Source organism: Ochlerotatus camptorhynchus, unplaced genomic scaffold (assembly GCF_037179485.1).
Source record: "Ochlerotatus camptorhynchus isolate MF236.1 unplaced genomic scaffold, CSIRO-AGI_Acam_v1.1 ptg000261l, whole genome shotgun sequence".
NCBI classification, from domain to species: Eukaryota; Metazoa; Arthropoda; class Insecta; order Diptera; family Culicidae; genus Ochlerotatus; species Ochlerotatus camptorhynchus.
The window spans coordinates 1,187,936-1,204,242 of record NW_027040751.1 but is presented as its reverse complement, the minus strand read 5'-3'; the positions used below and the strand labels follow the sequence as shown (position 1 = coordinate 1,204,242).

General features: G+C 38.2%; 1 protein-coding gene across 6 annotated transcripts in view; it reads left to right on the top strand.

The window, feature by feature from the left end:
* The window catches only part of pum (pumilio), a 375,688-nt gene that overhangs the window by 89,764 nt on the left and 269,617 nt on the right, over positions 1-16,307 (top strand). For 5 of the 6 annotated variants that reach the window (XM_065226774.1, XM_065226776.1, XM_065226781.1 and 2 more), the window contains 3 exons: positions 1,627-1,772; positions 1,839-2,214; positions 2,289-2,378. In XM_065226774.1, coding sequence (XP_065082846.1) covers positions 1,627-1,772; positions 1,839-2,214; positions 2,289-2,378 — 612 coding nt within the window. The remainder of the gene's footprint in view (positions 1-1,626; positions 1,773-1,838; positions 2,215-2,288; positions 2,379-16,307) is intronic. The other variant, XM_065226777.1, reaches the window with a different exon arrangement.

Below are 16,307 nucleotides of genomic sequence, written 5' to 3'. Positions count from 1 at the left end.
GCACTACCGTTCATACTGGCGACAACGTTCCGATGAGACAACGAAACCTCACCCCAAGGTTCTCCCCTGATCCTATCCTTCGACAGTGTACCATTCTAATTTCATGTAAGCTGTGGGTATTCGACCTAACCCCTACTAGACATGGAAATAAGTGAAGTTTGTTAAAAACAATGAACAAGTAGTTATTGACTCCGTAAAGCTAACGTTATTGAGCCTTACAAATAAACAAACTAGATAAAAACAGCTTTTGATGCCTGTATCATTTTTCCATTAGTATAATTGTGTGGCAAGTGCTCTATGTCCAGGGAAGTCGATAAATTTACCAATCCGAAAAAAAATCCTAGACTGGATCGGGAATCGAATCCAGCCACTTCCAGCATGGTTTTGCTTTGTAGCTGCTCCTAAGGAAGGGGCTGCTAAGGTTTCAAATACTTCACGCAATATTGACATAATTATTTTTAACATTGTCACTGGAAGAATTGATTCTCAAAAAAGCTTTCACCAATTTTTTCGTCAATGACAAAAATTTAACTGGTAACAAAAAGTGTAATTTCGAAAGTTCACATTTTGTTATTGAGGCTTGCTCACTTTAACGGCTACATGGATTTTTTTTTCTGGAACTTTGGGCTGTGTATGAACTAAGTAAATCAGTTTTTGGACGATTTTAGAGTCTCTTTTGATGTTTGTTTAAAAAATGTTCCAAAATCTTCTTTGAATGCCAACTCATATTGTCTCCGCATGGACAATAATTTTGTTGGTTTATTAGTTCAAAAGTTCTTGTGATACTTTGACTATATGTTTTAGTATTACTTCTACGTGAAGTCAACGATTTACATAGTTGAAGATGCTAATTTCAAATAACAGACTGAGATGAGATAAAGAGAGATGAAAAAACCGATTTGTACCTTCCTTAAAAGTTGTTCTAGCTCGCTATTCTAATATCTATATGCAATCTTCACACTGCCGTACTCTAACGGAACTATCAACTCTATGCTTTCATCTACTCCATCTATCGTATAAAAATTACCACTACAGTCTGTTATTTGAAATTAGCATATTCTTGTGATAGTTTTCTTATAAATTTCGTTAAATTTTTGGAATGCCTTATGGTCTGAAACTTTGGGCCTCGGCTGCTGCCGTGTAACGAATACCCCACTATGGCCAATTTTCAAAATTTTGCATTTTCTTATTGAGAGTATCAAACAGCACCTATTTTTGACACCGAAAAACTTGAATTTGAATCATTATTCATTAAAAGGAAATCTCCATTTTGCAGCAAAATGACGTCCGTATAACAAAATGTCAAAAAAAAAGGGTTATATTTAGCGGTTGGAATCCTATTGCATTTTTGTAATACCTTAACTGAAAAAAAGGTTCCCCTGGACAATTTTTATTTTGTCGGTTAGGTACGCCACATTGAGATTTTAGAAATACATATACTCTTCTGAACTGAGAAGAAGTTAAGCATCTCGAATCGCAGAATTTACTACATAAACCTCAAACCTCGTGTTTTTTTTCAGACGAATATTTTGTATGAAAACTAACAATTTCCGATATTATTCATTAGATAATCTTTCCAAAAGTTAACCATTCTCGAGCAGAAATCACCTAACTCGGCTTCTAAAGCTACAATCTGGCCTCTCTTTCCAGACATCTGACGACAAAGACAAAGCTAACTCGCCATTCGAATCGAACGGTTTGAAAAAGGAGGAGGTGAATTCGACTAACGGAGTGGTGATCGTAAACGGAATTGATGACGACAAGGGATTTAAGTAAGTTGCCTTTACCTGCCGCAGGCCCTCGCACGGTAACCAACCCATGATTTTAAAATTTTGCAGCCGCACACCCGGCTCCCGTCAGCCATCGCCAGCGGAAGAACAGCTGCCGCGAGGCTCCAATCTGCTGGATGCCCCATCGCACCATGGGTCCGGCTTCCCGCAGCACCCCTCGTTGCACCATATGCTTGGTTCGGCTGCTGCTGCCGCCGCCGCCGCTGCCGGGGTCGGTGGTGGTGCCGGGGCGAACGATATTGCCCAGCAAGCGGCCGCTGCCGCCCTGGGTTCGTACCATCATCCCCAGATGATCAACCAGATGAACCAGATGAATCAGCTCAGTCAGATGAGCCAAATGAGCCAGATGAACCAGATGAACCAGCTCAACCAGATGCAGAGCCACGTGATGAACGGCGTAGGCGGGATCCCGCAGATTACGCAGGTTGGTTCGGTTGGAGTGCGACGTGTTGGGAAGTTCTGCGATATTAATGTTTATTTCTTAAACACTATTTTTAGAGTCAAATGGTTAGTCAACCCGGTCAGGGTCCCAACCAGATTGATTCGCCTGCTAATCTGTTGCAACAGCAACACAACTTTGATGTACAGGTAAGTGAAGTTTTTTTGTTTTTCTTCATTAAGCAATCTGCACTATAAAGATATCACAGCATAAGCGAAGCGAACGAATGGTTGCCGTATCGAATAAGTTTCGATCAGTCGGCGATATCACGCGATATAGAGCAGCTGTTTGGGTGGTGCGTGTCTTGGGGAATCAGCTGTTGATGACATTTCGGTAGCAGCAAACTGCGCATGGGCAGCATTGAGCGCGCGAAAAAAAAAACGAAGAGAAATGGAAAACAAATGTTACCGGTTGAAAATGTGACATTCAGATGGCACAAAAGATATTTGAGTGTTTTATTTTAGTAATGTCCTACGACAAGACAGCGAGGAATCTTTTTGCTGTTCTACGTTGGTTATCAATGCACATTCTCAGTTGTATTTCAGATGAAGGTCTTAGAATATTATAAGACCTTCATATGAAATATTTCCAAATATTTTCATATATGTTAAGACATTCGAAGGAAGCGCAATTTTTTTTTAAATGTTTTATGTATGTTTTATTGAATGCAAAGCCGGATTTGTGTAAAGTCAAAAATGTGTTCGGTTCAAAATAACTTCAAATGGAATATACTATAAGATGAATATTTTATACCATACCGTGACATGTATGGGTTCGGTAGTTTTAAATCTGAGGATGTATGAAGATTGTTAGTTTTTGCACAGAAATTTGTGTAAAGTTCAGTGGAAATGTCGCAGTTACGTAGCGCTAGCATCTCCTGATTTCCTCTATAAATTTATCACTTACGACCAATTTGGCGCTAGATAAATTATCTGTTGAAAAGCCACTTCGCGCTACCAGCACTTAGTGTCTAGTGTAAGTTTTTAGTAATTTTTGTAAGTTTTACAGGAATTTTGTTCGAGCATCAACGTCTGTTCTCTGTGGTTTTTGCTCGATAGTTTAAAAAATTGCGGCGATTATCGCTATAACTTGGGTACTGGCAGAAGTGGACAATGTTTGCTCATCTACTGGTAGTCTCCATGTGGAGTTTGAGAAAAATCGTAAGTAACTACATCTCATCCATTTGCATGGTCATATGCTGGATTGGAATGACTTTTTCCATGCGTTTGGAAGATAATAAGTTGTTCCAATAGTGACGTGTTGGTATTTTCTACACGGCGAATGAGAATGACCCAAATTTGAGTTTAGTTCACTCATAATCGCCAAAAGTGCAGGTAGTAGTAGTACCAAGGCTAATACTAGGAGTAGTACCTATAGACTGAGTCAATCCAATCTTTACTATTCTCATATTCGGTAAGTTTTTCCTAGACAAACCTGAAAACATGAGGCAAATTAACTCATCACTACGTACCTGCACTTTATGTGATTTATGAGTTAACTAAACTCAAATTTGGGTTGTGCTCATTCACCGTGTACTTCGGAAGACTTCCAGGAAAATAAGTAAAAGATCACAACGCTTGGATTTTTCATGAAAATCTGACAGGTTCAGAATACTTCTAAACGTGGTTCGTGGGATCTCTATCATTATTGATTTCGACCCGGTTTATGAAATTCCATAGACTCGTGGCCGACCAATATTGAAGACAGAAGTTAGTTAGCTAGTTAGTTTTTTTTTTTTTATTAAAGAGGCTTTCAGCCTTTCGCTGGTTCGCTTCTGACTATACAAGACAGAAATTGTAAGTTCAAATTGGTCTAAAAACTCCAAAAACAAGCCTTCTGCAACCCACCAAAAGAACCGTCAAGCGTCAATATAACTTTAAAATGCCAAAATATTCAAAAATGCTATGAAAAGCCGAAATGGTTAAGGTTTATTGCAACAACAAAAAAGCTTACACAAAACGTAAAATCTGCAACTAAGTCTCGAAATTGTTTAAAAATTACAAAATGATGATGAAACGCCAAATGAAGCAAACAACGGTCTTAAACGTGGAAAATGATATAGGGGTATTTACGTATTCTCGGCAACCGAAGCAGCGACCTTCTTTCTATAGCCTTTTTCTCTAAGGAACGCACACATATGCAGTATTGGTTTGTTTACTTTCTTTTGCTGCCAGCTGCTCTAACAATTTCAGTCGAAAGAATTGTTAAAAACTGTTTTGAAACGCTTTTACAAAGCTCCAATCTTCTCTAGTGAGAGCGAGTATTGTCGGCAACCAGTTTTTCTTCGGCAACCGTTCCATTTGAACTGCATGTAAATCTGCTGTTCTATTATCGGCAACTCGAAATCAGCTACAATTTGTAGTGCGTGTGTTTCATTTCAATAAAACCTTGCTAGATTGCTTTTTCTCAGTGGTAAAAATATAGTCAAATTGAAGCTGAAAGCATAAGGAATCGTTTGCATGCATTCAGCGAAGTGTTTTCGTAATAAAATCCAGTGAAAATAGTGTTTCAATTTGGGTTGCCGAAAATAGTCTGTCATGCCGAAGCCGTCATTTCCCCTATGTAAATAGCTTTGCTATCATAGCTTTTTTTTATAATTTTTTTTTATAAATAACTTTTTAAACACATTACTTTAAAACGTTAACCACCTACTTTTTTTTTCGCCGAAATAACCTCAAAATATAAAAATTTCCAAAATTACCTGAAGACCTCCAAAACAACATTGAAAAAGCCCAAATTAGAAACGCCGAAAATGCCCTTAGAGGTCCAAACTCGTTTAAATGGCTGGGGCAATCGCCAAAATAGTCCTAAAATTAAATGACACCACCAGGACTGTGGAGTCGAGGAATCAAGTTTGTACTATCCAGGAAATTAAGATTTTAGAATAAAATCTTAATTTATTGGACAGTACAACCTCGTTATTTGATTGTTATGTTTTTGTTTTGTTGAATCTTACTTTACGTTACAGAGACTGAGTGATCCAGTTTAATTTTTCAGATCATGGACAAATGAATGCACTAAATATGTTCGTATCTACGATTGTTGACCAGATCAGTTTAGCCAGTCTATATTCCAGTGGCATCCAAGCCTTTTGGGATTTTCCTTATTAAAGAGTTGTTTAGATTTACCTGCTTTACTTTACTTAATTCTTGGGTTATTAGTTAGCTAGGCTCCGATTCTGCACGTTGTAGTTTCATTTTTATATCGGTGATCTTGACATGTTTACTAGACTGATGCAAAATTTTAAATTTTCTCTCCACAATGCTCAAACGGTTTCAAATCAGGTCCTGATTAGCCTCCGAAAATTTAAACTTATTTGGTAAGAAACTGACTTGGCACAAACTATTCGAAGTTTGTATGGAAATTACTATGGGAAAACCAAACTTTTTGTTCATTGTCTTCTACCCATTTTCCATATTACTTTGCGGAATATTGTTTTTCAGCCAAATGTCATATTAAATTGTTATTAATTGTTTAAGAGATTGATAATCCTAAGGCATGATCAAGCAGTTGTTCTGTGGGCAACACTGTATTCTGCAGTGTGACATAGTAGCCATAATATTTGTGCTCTATTGTTCGCACATGAAACACCAATATTGCCTGCTGAACAGTTGAATGAGCATAATCATAAGACATCAGTGACTTAAATCATTAATAACTTTTGTTCCTTACATTTGATTGAAAAATGGTTTTCAACAAAGTTGTAGCTGAAAATTTGCAATCACTGCTATCATTTTTGAAAGCATAGTGATGCGGTGAATTGTTAGATAGATATGAACAAAAACATAAGTTTCACCATAGAAATTCCCATATAAACTTGAAATGGTTTGTGCCAAGTCAGTTTCTTACTATAGTAGTTCAATTTTGGGAGGCTAAGCAGGACCCAATTTGGACCCGTTTAAGCAGTGTGGAGCGAAAATTTCAAATTTCGCATCAGTCTAATGTTTACCTACACTGAGGCAAATAAACTTAAGAATTTCATAAGGCTCGACTTTGAACGACACATATGAATTTCATAAGCGTGAATTATTAATGACTTTCGTCCAACATGAGGTAGCTCTTACACGACTATAACCATTCAATTTTCTCAAGCGTTGAAAGACGAGTGGTCAACACTCAGGCCTCGTAATCTCAACATCCATGGTTCGGTTCCAGTGTGCTCCGTTTTATTATTTTGTTGTCAACATTATTTTTCATATGGCAAATCAGTGAAATTCAATTCATCAATTTGTGGCTAAATTTCATAAGTGGATCTTATGAAATTCTTACGTCCATTTACCACAGTTTAGGGGATGAGTACTTAAGGGTGCTTAAGATTTTGACAAGTCTTTAGTGGAATTGACACTGATGATACGTATTTATGAATTCAAAAATTAATTAAGTGGAATTTAATTGAAGATAACCTGTTTTTAGCTATTGTTTTAATGCATTCCACTAACGACCCAATTTCAACCCAACTTCGTTTTAAGAGTTTTTTAGCAGGTAGATTGAGTTTAGGATGATGTCACTGATGGATTTAGATCTTTTAAAAATCTTAGATGATGCAATTCGATAATTTAGTGTGTAAAGTGTCCAACGAATATTGTAAGTGATTTAGGTATATATGTATGAGTTATACATTTTGAAAAATATCCACTGTCTACAAGCATTAATAAAAAAATAATAATAGTACAGGACATCCAAAGTATGTAGAACCATATGATTATTTATAGTCAGACATCAAAATCAATAACAGAAACTTTTCCAATTTTCAGAATATAAAAGAAAATTCCAAAAATCGAAATCTTCAGTGTTTTTTCAAGTCTCAGTTCTCACAAAAATAAAACATCTCATAAGCCACTGTCCATAACCGAAGAAACGACTAACTTACCACCTATGCCATAGCAACGTGGTAGATATGATCTCTAGATTGGCAAGTCAATCAGGAAAACCTGAAAAACCAGAAAGATTTTATTGAGTAAATGAATTGCGTATTTATCGTTCGTTTCAAGAATTTTGTTGTTGCATCAAGCGTTGGAGGCGAACCAGCCTAAGGCTGAAAGCCTCCTAAATAAAGCTAAATTAATTAATTGTTGCATCAATTAGATTGACGATAGCGACGTGCTTCGTTGATCGTAGAATCGAGAAAAAATAGACAAGTGCATATGGTGTGGCTAATTACTGCGTCAGTTTCAAGTAGCTAGATAGACCAAATCAATCCCAGCTTAAAACGTAATTGTGAAACTGTTATTGATAAGATAATTACTATAGTTTTAGTAGATAAAGTCAATCCAAATGGGCAGAGTCTGATAAAAAAAAAACGAGTCACACACTGATTTTTGATCTTATTGTATTATTGGTTGGAACGTTTTTCATACTCTTTCAGTTTCTCGTCTGTTTCGTTCTACTGCTTCTGTCAGTTCCGAGTCTATTAGCAGTTATCTGCTTGGTAGAATCAACACTTATTTGTTAGCACCCAAGCAGCTATCTTTTAGCATCCAATAAATGTTTAAATTTAGCGAAAGTGATACTTTCTGATCCTAAAGTAGATGAAAGTGGATTCCTGCGCTAGGGATGATCTCGCCGAGCTGTTTTTTTTCTCTGGCCAGAAAAAGATAAAGATTGATATTTTTCAAAGTTCCATAGGATATTGTATTGTAAAATGCAGCTCTATATTACATTCAAAATGATCACATTTTATTTAAGCTGGCCCGAGCGAGATGAATCTGGGGGATTATATTTGGTGCAAACTGCTTAATATATAAAACTTTAAAATTCGTTTCTAAGAACTAGATTTTAGGAGTATTTTAATACATTATACAGAAATCTTTATAAATGCATTTATACAATAGCTTTGAGGAAATGCAGCAAGTTAGAAATCTCCTTTTTTACATCCATATATCGACCTCGCACACCTATAAGCATATCGAGGCCCAAGGTAGCTGGTACTACACGCTTTACATCACCGTATTTCCCTAGCACCAATGCTAGATCGTTATCCGGGACTTCTGGTGGTAGTTCGTAAACTCTCACGTTCTGAATGTTCCCCGCAGTAGGCGACATGCGTACCCCGACTGACTTCCCATCTGCATAATCGAAAATTAATTGTTCACAGTTGTGTAGCAAGCAATAGAGCATCGAATCTTCTGAATTGAATGTAGCGATCATGTGAGCGGGATCCGCATTCAGAGATTTCATAGAATTAACAATGTCTTCCATTGATGGTTTCCCCGATCCATGTGGGAAGCTGAATCTGATTGTCAGTTTTATTTCCACTGACATCTCCACTAGTTGTTGGCTTCCAACGGGGTAACAGCAACAGCGAACGAACTTCAAACAATGAGCAAGTACCGCAGCAATGAGTTGCTATCGAAAAACAGACTATCGCGTGGCTCGCTCCGAAAAAAATACACAGCTGCTTGTGTCAACAGCTTTGAGCGAACTGAGTTTGTGATCTTGAAAGTATCTTATTATTTTTTTTCAATCAGGCTATAAATCCTCCTTCTCGTTCAAGGATCCCGAAATTTGTTGTCTAGGACGTCGGACATTTTTGTAAATCCCAAAATCTTGTAAAGGTTGAAAAATTGTCACGTTCCGGATCTTAAAAAAAAAAAACACTTGCAAAGAATCTTCATCAAAGTTTTTTTTTCAACTCCAATATCATGACAATTCTTCTAAAACCACACAGCAAAAAGTAAATTTTAATATTACATCCAACAGGATGTACTTCAATCATGTCGAAAATCTCATGTAATGTTTATGACCACAAAAATAAACAAATGCAGTAAAAGCAACGTAATGTCAGTTCATGCACTGTATTAATGATAATTTGGTCCTTTTGGCAAGTAATACTACACCATATTTTTGACACGATTGAAGTGCATCCACTTTAATGTGATATCAAAATGATTTTTTTTGCTGTGCAGTGGTTTGATTTGTTGTGTTTCTGATTACCAAACCTTGAACGTAGTGAAATTCTAAAATCTTTCAAAATGTTTCAAAACCTTGAACTTTATTTTTCTTCTCAAATTTGGAATTTTGAATTTGTTTCCAAGTTATTTCAGGTTTCAGATCCCCAAAAAATGCTTTTACATCCGGAAATTGACATAACAATCTCAAGTCTTAATATTGTTTAAAGTAAGGATCAAAGAAGCTTTAAAACCATCAGATTATAAGAAAATATTCAAAAAACTGGCCGGGATCTTTTTAAAATTATTTTTGTTGAAGAACACAATTTTTCTCCCCTGAAATTCAATTTTGTTCAAGTCTTAGGATTCGAAAACAAGTTCTAAATTGTCTCACATTTGACAGTATTTTTTGTTTGTTTTTCAAACAGAGCTATCTGCCACATCGCCTGTCTCGGAGTCGGAGTCGGAATATTTTGCACCGACTCCGCAGCCCCGTATAAACCCCTTAACACGTTAAAACACCCCTTAAATCAAGAAAGTCGGTAGTGGAAAGTCGGATAAAGATGGACAGCAGGAAAGATCGACACTTGCTGTTTTAAAACTAAGAATCTTTGAAGAATAAATTTAGAACTGATATCAAGTAACAACTGTACATTATGGTGCTTCATTTTAAAAAAGCTATGAAAAGCTGATAGTTCGTATTATTGCCCTAAAATATGAACCTGTGCAAACAATGGTAAAGATTAAAGAAGGTTTAGATGTCTATGATTTGAAATTTGTATGGGAATTACTCTGGTAGCATTTAAAAAAAATCGCTTTAATCGTTCTACCTTTGCTTCTACATGTCCAAATGCTAGAAAATTATATTATGTGTTGTTACTATGGCAATGTCCAACAAGTATTTTGTTGTTACGATCTGTTTTACAGCAACTTAAGAAACATAGAAATGTTTAATAAATAGATGAATATTTGAGAGACAAAAACGCCAATTTCACCACAACAACAGGCTTGTTGATCATTGTCATGACAACCACATACTAATTTTTATCAACGTTTTGGACAACTACAACGAAAACTATATCAATGTAAGTGAAAATCAATAATTTCCCATACTAATTCACCGAACTCGCCATACAAACATCAAATAATTTTTCCCGACATCAATCTTTACCATTTTTTTTTGCAAAGGCTTAATCTTTTTTTATATGATTCGAACTGATGTACATCTTTTCTGCTCCGTCCGTTTTTACCGATACCGAATAATATACCCGATCTTGTCAGCCCCTTTTATGAAAATATTTTCTAATTTTCTACGAAACCCATGCGCTTTTTCAGTATTGCATCAAAGTATACCTTAAACATTCATCTTGAAGATGAATGAGATATATATTCTATTGGTTTGATTGATTTTTTTTTCTCTAAGGGGCTGTTCATAAACTACGTAGACAGTTTAGGGGGAGGGGGGGGGGGTTGACAATTATCCACGGCCCATACAAATTTTAAAATTTTGTATGGACAATTGTCTACGCAGCGGGAGGGGGGGGGCAATAATCCCAAAAAAACTGTCTACGTAGTTTATGAACAGCCCCTAATTTTCAGCATCCTTTTAATAAATTGAAGTTAGGTATTTTGATTAATTTGATTCTTATTGTAGCTCAATTTTAGTATCCCATCATGATTTTAAATTCAAATCAATTTTCCATAAAATGCTAAAAATGTATAGCCAAGTTTTCTGATATCTTACGACTCATACATTACGCTACCCACTGGTGGTCCACGACCTACATATGGATCGAGCACATATGATTTTAAAAATCATGGTTTTATTCTTCTTAAAAGCATTAAAAAAACTTCCTCTTGCATTTAGATAAAAATTATCCGTATGTCGCTGGTGAACTGCCTTTCGACATTTTTTTCGCATTGTAAAAGAGCTGTCAAAAGTATCAACAGCAACAACAAAAACAATCTTGAAGTCATAATTTCCGTTAAAGTCGGAAGTAGGTTCAGAAGTCGGACTTAAGTGGACCCTACACGATTGCTTTTATTGACAATAATTATATATTAAAGGGTGATACGGTCAAAATTTGGTCAAGGGAAAACGCGTGTAAATCGAGGAAATCGTTTATTTAAAAAATCAAATTAAATTTCTTTTTCAAGTTCAATTAGTATAAAATTCAGGAAAAATATTCAGTTAGGCTTCCGCTTTTCCAAATCCGAATTGCCGGGCCTTACGCTTGACCCCTGCCATCAGATTTTGTACAGCCACCTTGTCCACCTTCTTCGCCGCAGAAAGCCAGTTTGCCTTGAACTGCTGCTCGCCCTTAGCAGTTTTTTTGGTCTTCTTTAGGTTCCGCTTGACAATAGCCCAGTATTTCTCAATTGGGCGGAGCTCTGGCGTGTTGGGAGGGTTCTTGTCCTTGGGAACCACCTGCACGTTGTTGGCGGCGTACCACTCCATGGCCTTTTTACCGTAATGGCAAGATGCCAAATCCGGCCAAAACAGTACGGAACAACCGTGTTTCTTCAGGAAAGGCAGCAGACGTTTATTCAAACACTCTTTCACGTAAATTTCTTGGTTGACAGTCCCGGAAGCTATGAAAATGCTGCTTTTCAAGCCACAGGTACAGATGGCTTGTTAAACCAGATATTTCTTTGCGAACTTTGACAGTTTCATGTGCTTGAAAACATCTGCTACCTTTCCCCTTCCTTTTGCCGTATAAAACTCCTGTCCCGGAAGCTGCTTGTAGTCGGCTTTGACGTAGGTTTTGTCGTCCATTACCACGCAGTCAAACTTCGTCAGCATCGTCGTGTACAGCCTCCGGGATCGCGCTTTGGCCGTCGTATTTTGTTTATCATCGCGATTTGGAGTCACTACCTTCTTGTAAGTCGATAGTCCGGCTCGTTTTTTGGCTCGATGCACGGTTGTAGACGATACACCCAGCTTATTTGCGGCATCTCGGAGAGAGAGGTTAGGGTTTCGCTTGAAACTACCGGCAACTCTCTTTGTCGTCTCAGCGGCTTCCGGTTTTCGATTTCCCCCCGATCTAGACTTCCTGGCTGTCGACAAACGTTCCCCAAACACTTTAATTACATTTGTAACGGTTGATTTCGCGACTTTTAGCGATTTTGCCAACTTTGCGTGCGAGTAGCTCGGATTTTCGCGATGCGCGAGCAAAATTTTGATACGCTGCTCTTCTTGCTTGGACGGCATTTTGACAACTGAAGAGTGAATTCCAAAATCAAAATAGGAGCAACATTCTACACACACACACCTTCAAAATGAGGAGTGTTCAGGTTTTTTAAATGCAAAATTGAAAGAAATACGTCAAGTTGATATTGACCAAATTTTGACCGTATCACCCTTTAACGTCTATACATCGATATAGACCTTATTTCTGTATTCACAACATCAATATTATGGGCAATAATTCCCTTTCGCATCAATATATTGATACGTGTGGGATTCGCTTTACGATCTTTAATTTAGTGCTGGCGACACAACTAAGGTCCCAACTGGAACATACCGCTTATGCTGACCAGACTTCTGCGGGAACCTTTTTATGATTATTAAAGGCTTTCGCTAGTTCGCAAAATATTAGCTTCAGCCACTATGGAGATTCAATGCAAAGATTATTTAAGGTCGTGCGATTCAATTTCGATGACATTTCATTTTGTAAGATTCGATCTTTTTGCCTGTACAGTTTCAACCAGAACCAGTTATGTTCTTTTGGAATATGGATTTGTAGATATGACGTTCGATATTCGTACTTTGGCAAACGGATTTGCAGTACGATCGGCATACGACGTATAATTTGCACGCAAGCCGCTGTATAGATTAACCACAGACAAACAGACATGACACTGCACTCGTTAGTTCAAATTTTGTTAGTTGGTAGCGCGAATAGTCATCTGCTAGGGAGTTTGACGTTTGACTGCCATTTGTGCACCGAAGTGCCCTTCAAAAGAACGATAGTGCTTTATAAACGATGTAGGGTTAACTACCTCATTTTCGGCCTATTAAGCACAACCCACTTTTAGCCCTTCATAATCTAGCGCAGTTTAGCACCAAACGGAATGTTATTATTACTGATGGCTTCCACATTCATTTACCTTTCCGTATGTACCGTAAGATTTGATAAAGAGAAACCAATCGTTGAGATATTGTCAAAAGTCTAACACTGCTTCTTGACACCAAACTCGGCCTACGGATTCTAAACTCGGCCTAACGCATTGAAAAGCCATTGAAACTCCAATGAATTCACTTCGGCCTATCGGATGAAGATAAAAAATGATTCGGTCGGAGCGCTTCTTTTGTTTTTGAGAATAATTGGTGCAAACCTTCATATCACGCGTTCTCATTGACTTCGTTCCGTAGCTTATTAACAGAAGTATCGTACCAAACGCATAATTGACTTTTTAACTCTGAAATCATGGATTTATTTGAAGTTTTCTGCTCGATATGCCCAAAATGGGCGATTAGGCCGAAGTAGTTCTCTACTCTACTACATATTCTTCTTCTTCTTTCTCGCATTTCAAGCTTATTGCTTATCGCATATTAGCCTATTGCGTGCTCTCAACTTAGTATTCTAGATGCACTTCCACAGTTATTAAGAACTTTCGATGACTGTACCATTTTTGCATTAGTATAATTGTGTGGCAAGTACAATCATACTCTATGCCCAGGGAAGTCGAAAAAAATTTCCAACCTGAAAATTCCTAGACCGGACCGGGAATTGAAGTCATTGCTTTGTAGCTGCGCCTTTACCGACTGAGCTAAGGGAGGCCCCAATGATGTACTATAATCAATTATATTATGTTTGTATGTGGATTACCTATCTTGACTGTTAAAAAAAGTCAGGTTATGTCGAATCCTGCACTGCCGCTTTCCTCTCGACAGTCCCTATACCATGCGGAGTGTAAACGAAAAAGATCCATTTGATAAGTGGATGAAAATTGTTGCAAAATGGACATAATATGATAAACTCGCGAATTCTGTTTTTCAGTAAAGCGTAAATGCTTGCGTTTATCCTTTAAAAGCTCTATCAAGGTTGATGCAATTGCAATCCTTGCCTTTGATCTGGAGTGGTGATTGCTAACGGTTATGATATTTCCAATCGAGCAAAAAGTCAGTGCTCAACTGCAGCAAAATAGATTTAAAAAAAAAATAGGTACATGGCTGGGACATGATTCATCCTCCACTGCTCAACTATGTACATCGTATTACGGCACACCATCACCGATCTACATAAACTCCGGTATCCTGTAATATGCTCTCATCCTCTGATGCGCCAGCAAACGATATGAAAGGTGAGGTCAGTCTTTCGATCATGATGACGGTGATGATGATGACGACAATAACAAATGTGTAACTCCGGATGATAATGGCAATGATAATGACGCGGCTATTGGAAGTGGTGTAATAGTTTGCTGCCTCATTCTGACAGGGGTGAATGATTGGTGTATGCTCTGCATCTATGGGGGGCGTACAACTATCAGTCAACCAGCTACAGCCCTCTCTTTCTCACACAGGACCGCAGCTGCTCGGTGAAATATGGGTCCGACTGACGACTAATGATTATTGCTCGACACGGGCTTGTCCCTCGCTATTAACAATCCCAATCCCACACACCAACACCGTAGCCTCAGTCACAGCATGGCGGTGGGGGTTGATGGACAGCTTAGCCATTGAAGGAATGCAATCACTTTGGAAAACTGATAGCCTGATGAGGGGAAAAATGGCATCAAAGCACCGCGCGCCTCCATCGCATGTCAGTGGCGCAATTTTAATGGGTTTGTCCTTCGTCCTTTCACTTGGCACAAGTGAAGTATTTCCTACTGCGATTACTGTCTGCTCTGCACTCGCTCTTGACTACCGTGAATAGTTCTCAAATGTGACTGATCCTAGGGCCGTGCGTGTCAATGGTGTACCTATCCCTTCGTTCCGATGCCATCGTCGTCCAAGTCGGGGGAAAAAGTTTTTCCATCTTTTGTTGTTTATCCATAACGATCCGACCCACATATGTGAAGTTTGCTTACTTGAAGTGGATTACATTCCCGCCCTGGGTTTTTGTTTTTGATGTGGCGCAATCCTCCGGACTCCTGCTACAGGCAACAACAGCAACCGACTACCGTTAACTATTCGTGTGTTATGCAAAGCACTTGCTGCTGCTATTCGAACCTCGAACCTTCCCTGCTACTAAAACTAGACTATGGTGGTGGCGATATGTAAATGCAGTTTTGTCTAAGCTATCAACGACCATCACCCATTCGGTCCCTACACATCGTCGGTGATGTTACAGGGTATAATACTAAACTAGTGTTATCGGGTGTGGCAGGCGTGGAATGGGAATATCGGGGTACCGTCAAGTCGACGCGCAAATAGTAATGATAATGGCCCGTGCCCGCCTTGTGTTTGAATATGTATGAGTACTTTTTTTTTGGCCAAATTTAGGTTAGACAAATTGTGGATTTTTGTTTCGAATGGAGGGTGTCCAACCGATCAGCACAATTCCGGTGAGAACTAACGGCGTCGCTTCGACATTATTATCCGACTTGCGTAGCTTGTCTGAATCGATGAATTGGGGATTATAGGTTGGACGGTATGCTAATGCTATGTTACGTCTTTGCTCTGGGTTTCTACGGTGAAGATTGAAGATTGTTCAAAATGTCTTTAATCGTTTGCGGACATTTTCGTCAAAATGTCTTTAAAATCGCCCTGAAAATGCAAATATATGTGTCTTGAATCTAACCAACACTGTTCGGCAGTGATATTATGGAAGAAATCTGCTTGCAAACACCTTGTTGGAAATTAATGTAGCGGACGGGAGTTAGAAGGTGTTAGCTCTAATGTGGATCCAGAAACCCATTTCACAATGTTGAGTAATTCACGCCCATTCCGACATTACTTTTGCATACAATAAGCCTCGCATGTTTACATTACCATCATCAAATGGATAAACTGTGTACACACTTCCAGTTAAAAGAAAATCAAAGTTGAACCCTCCACGTATTTAATTGTTAAATATATTAAGCACTAACTGTTCTGGCAAACGTCACACTGCCTAGTTGTTTGATGTAAACCCGTCGGGGTCCAAGACGAACAATATAAAAAACAGAAACTTTGCAAATCCGTCAATCCGTTCTCGAATGATAGCGTGAGATACGAACACCATTTCCTGATGAATGAGGATT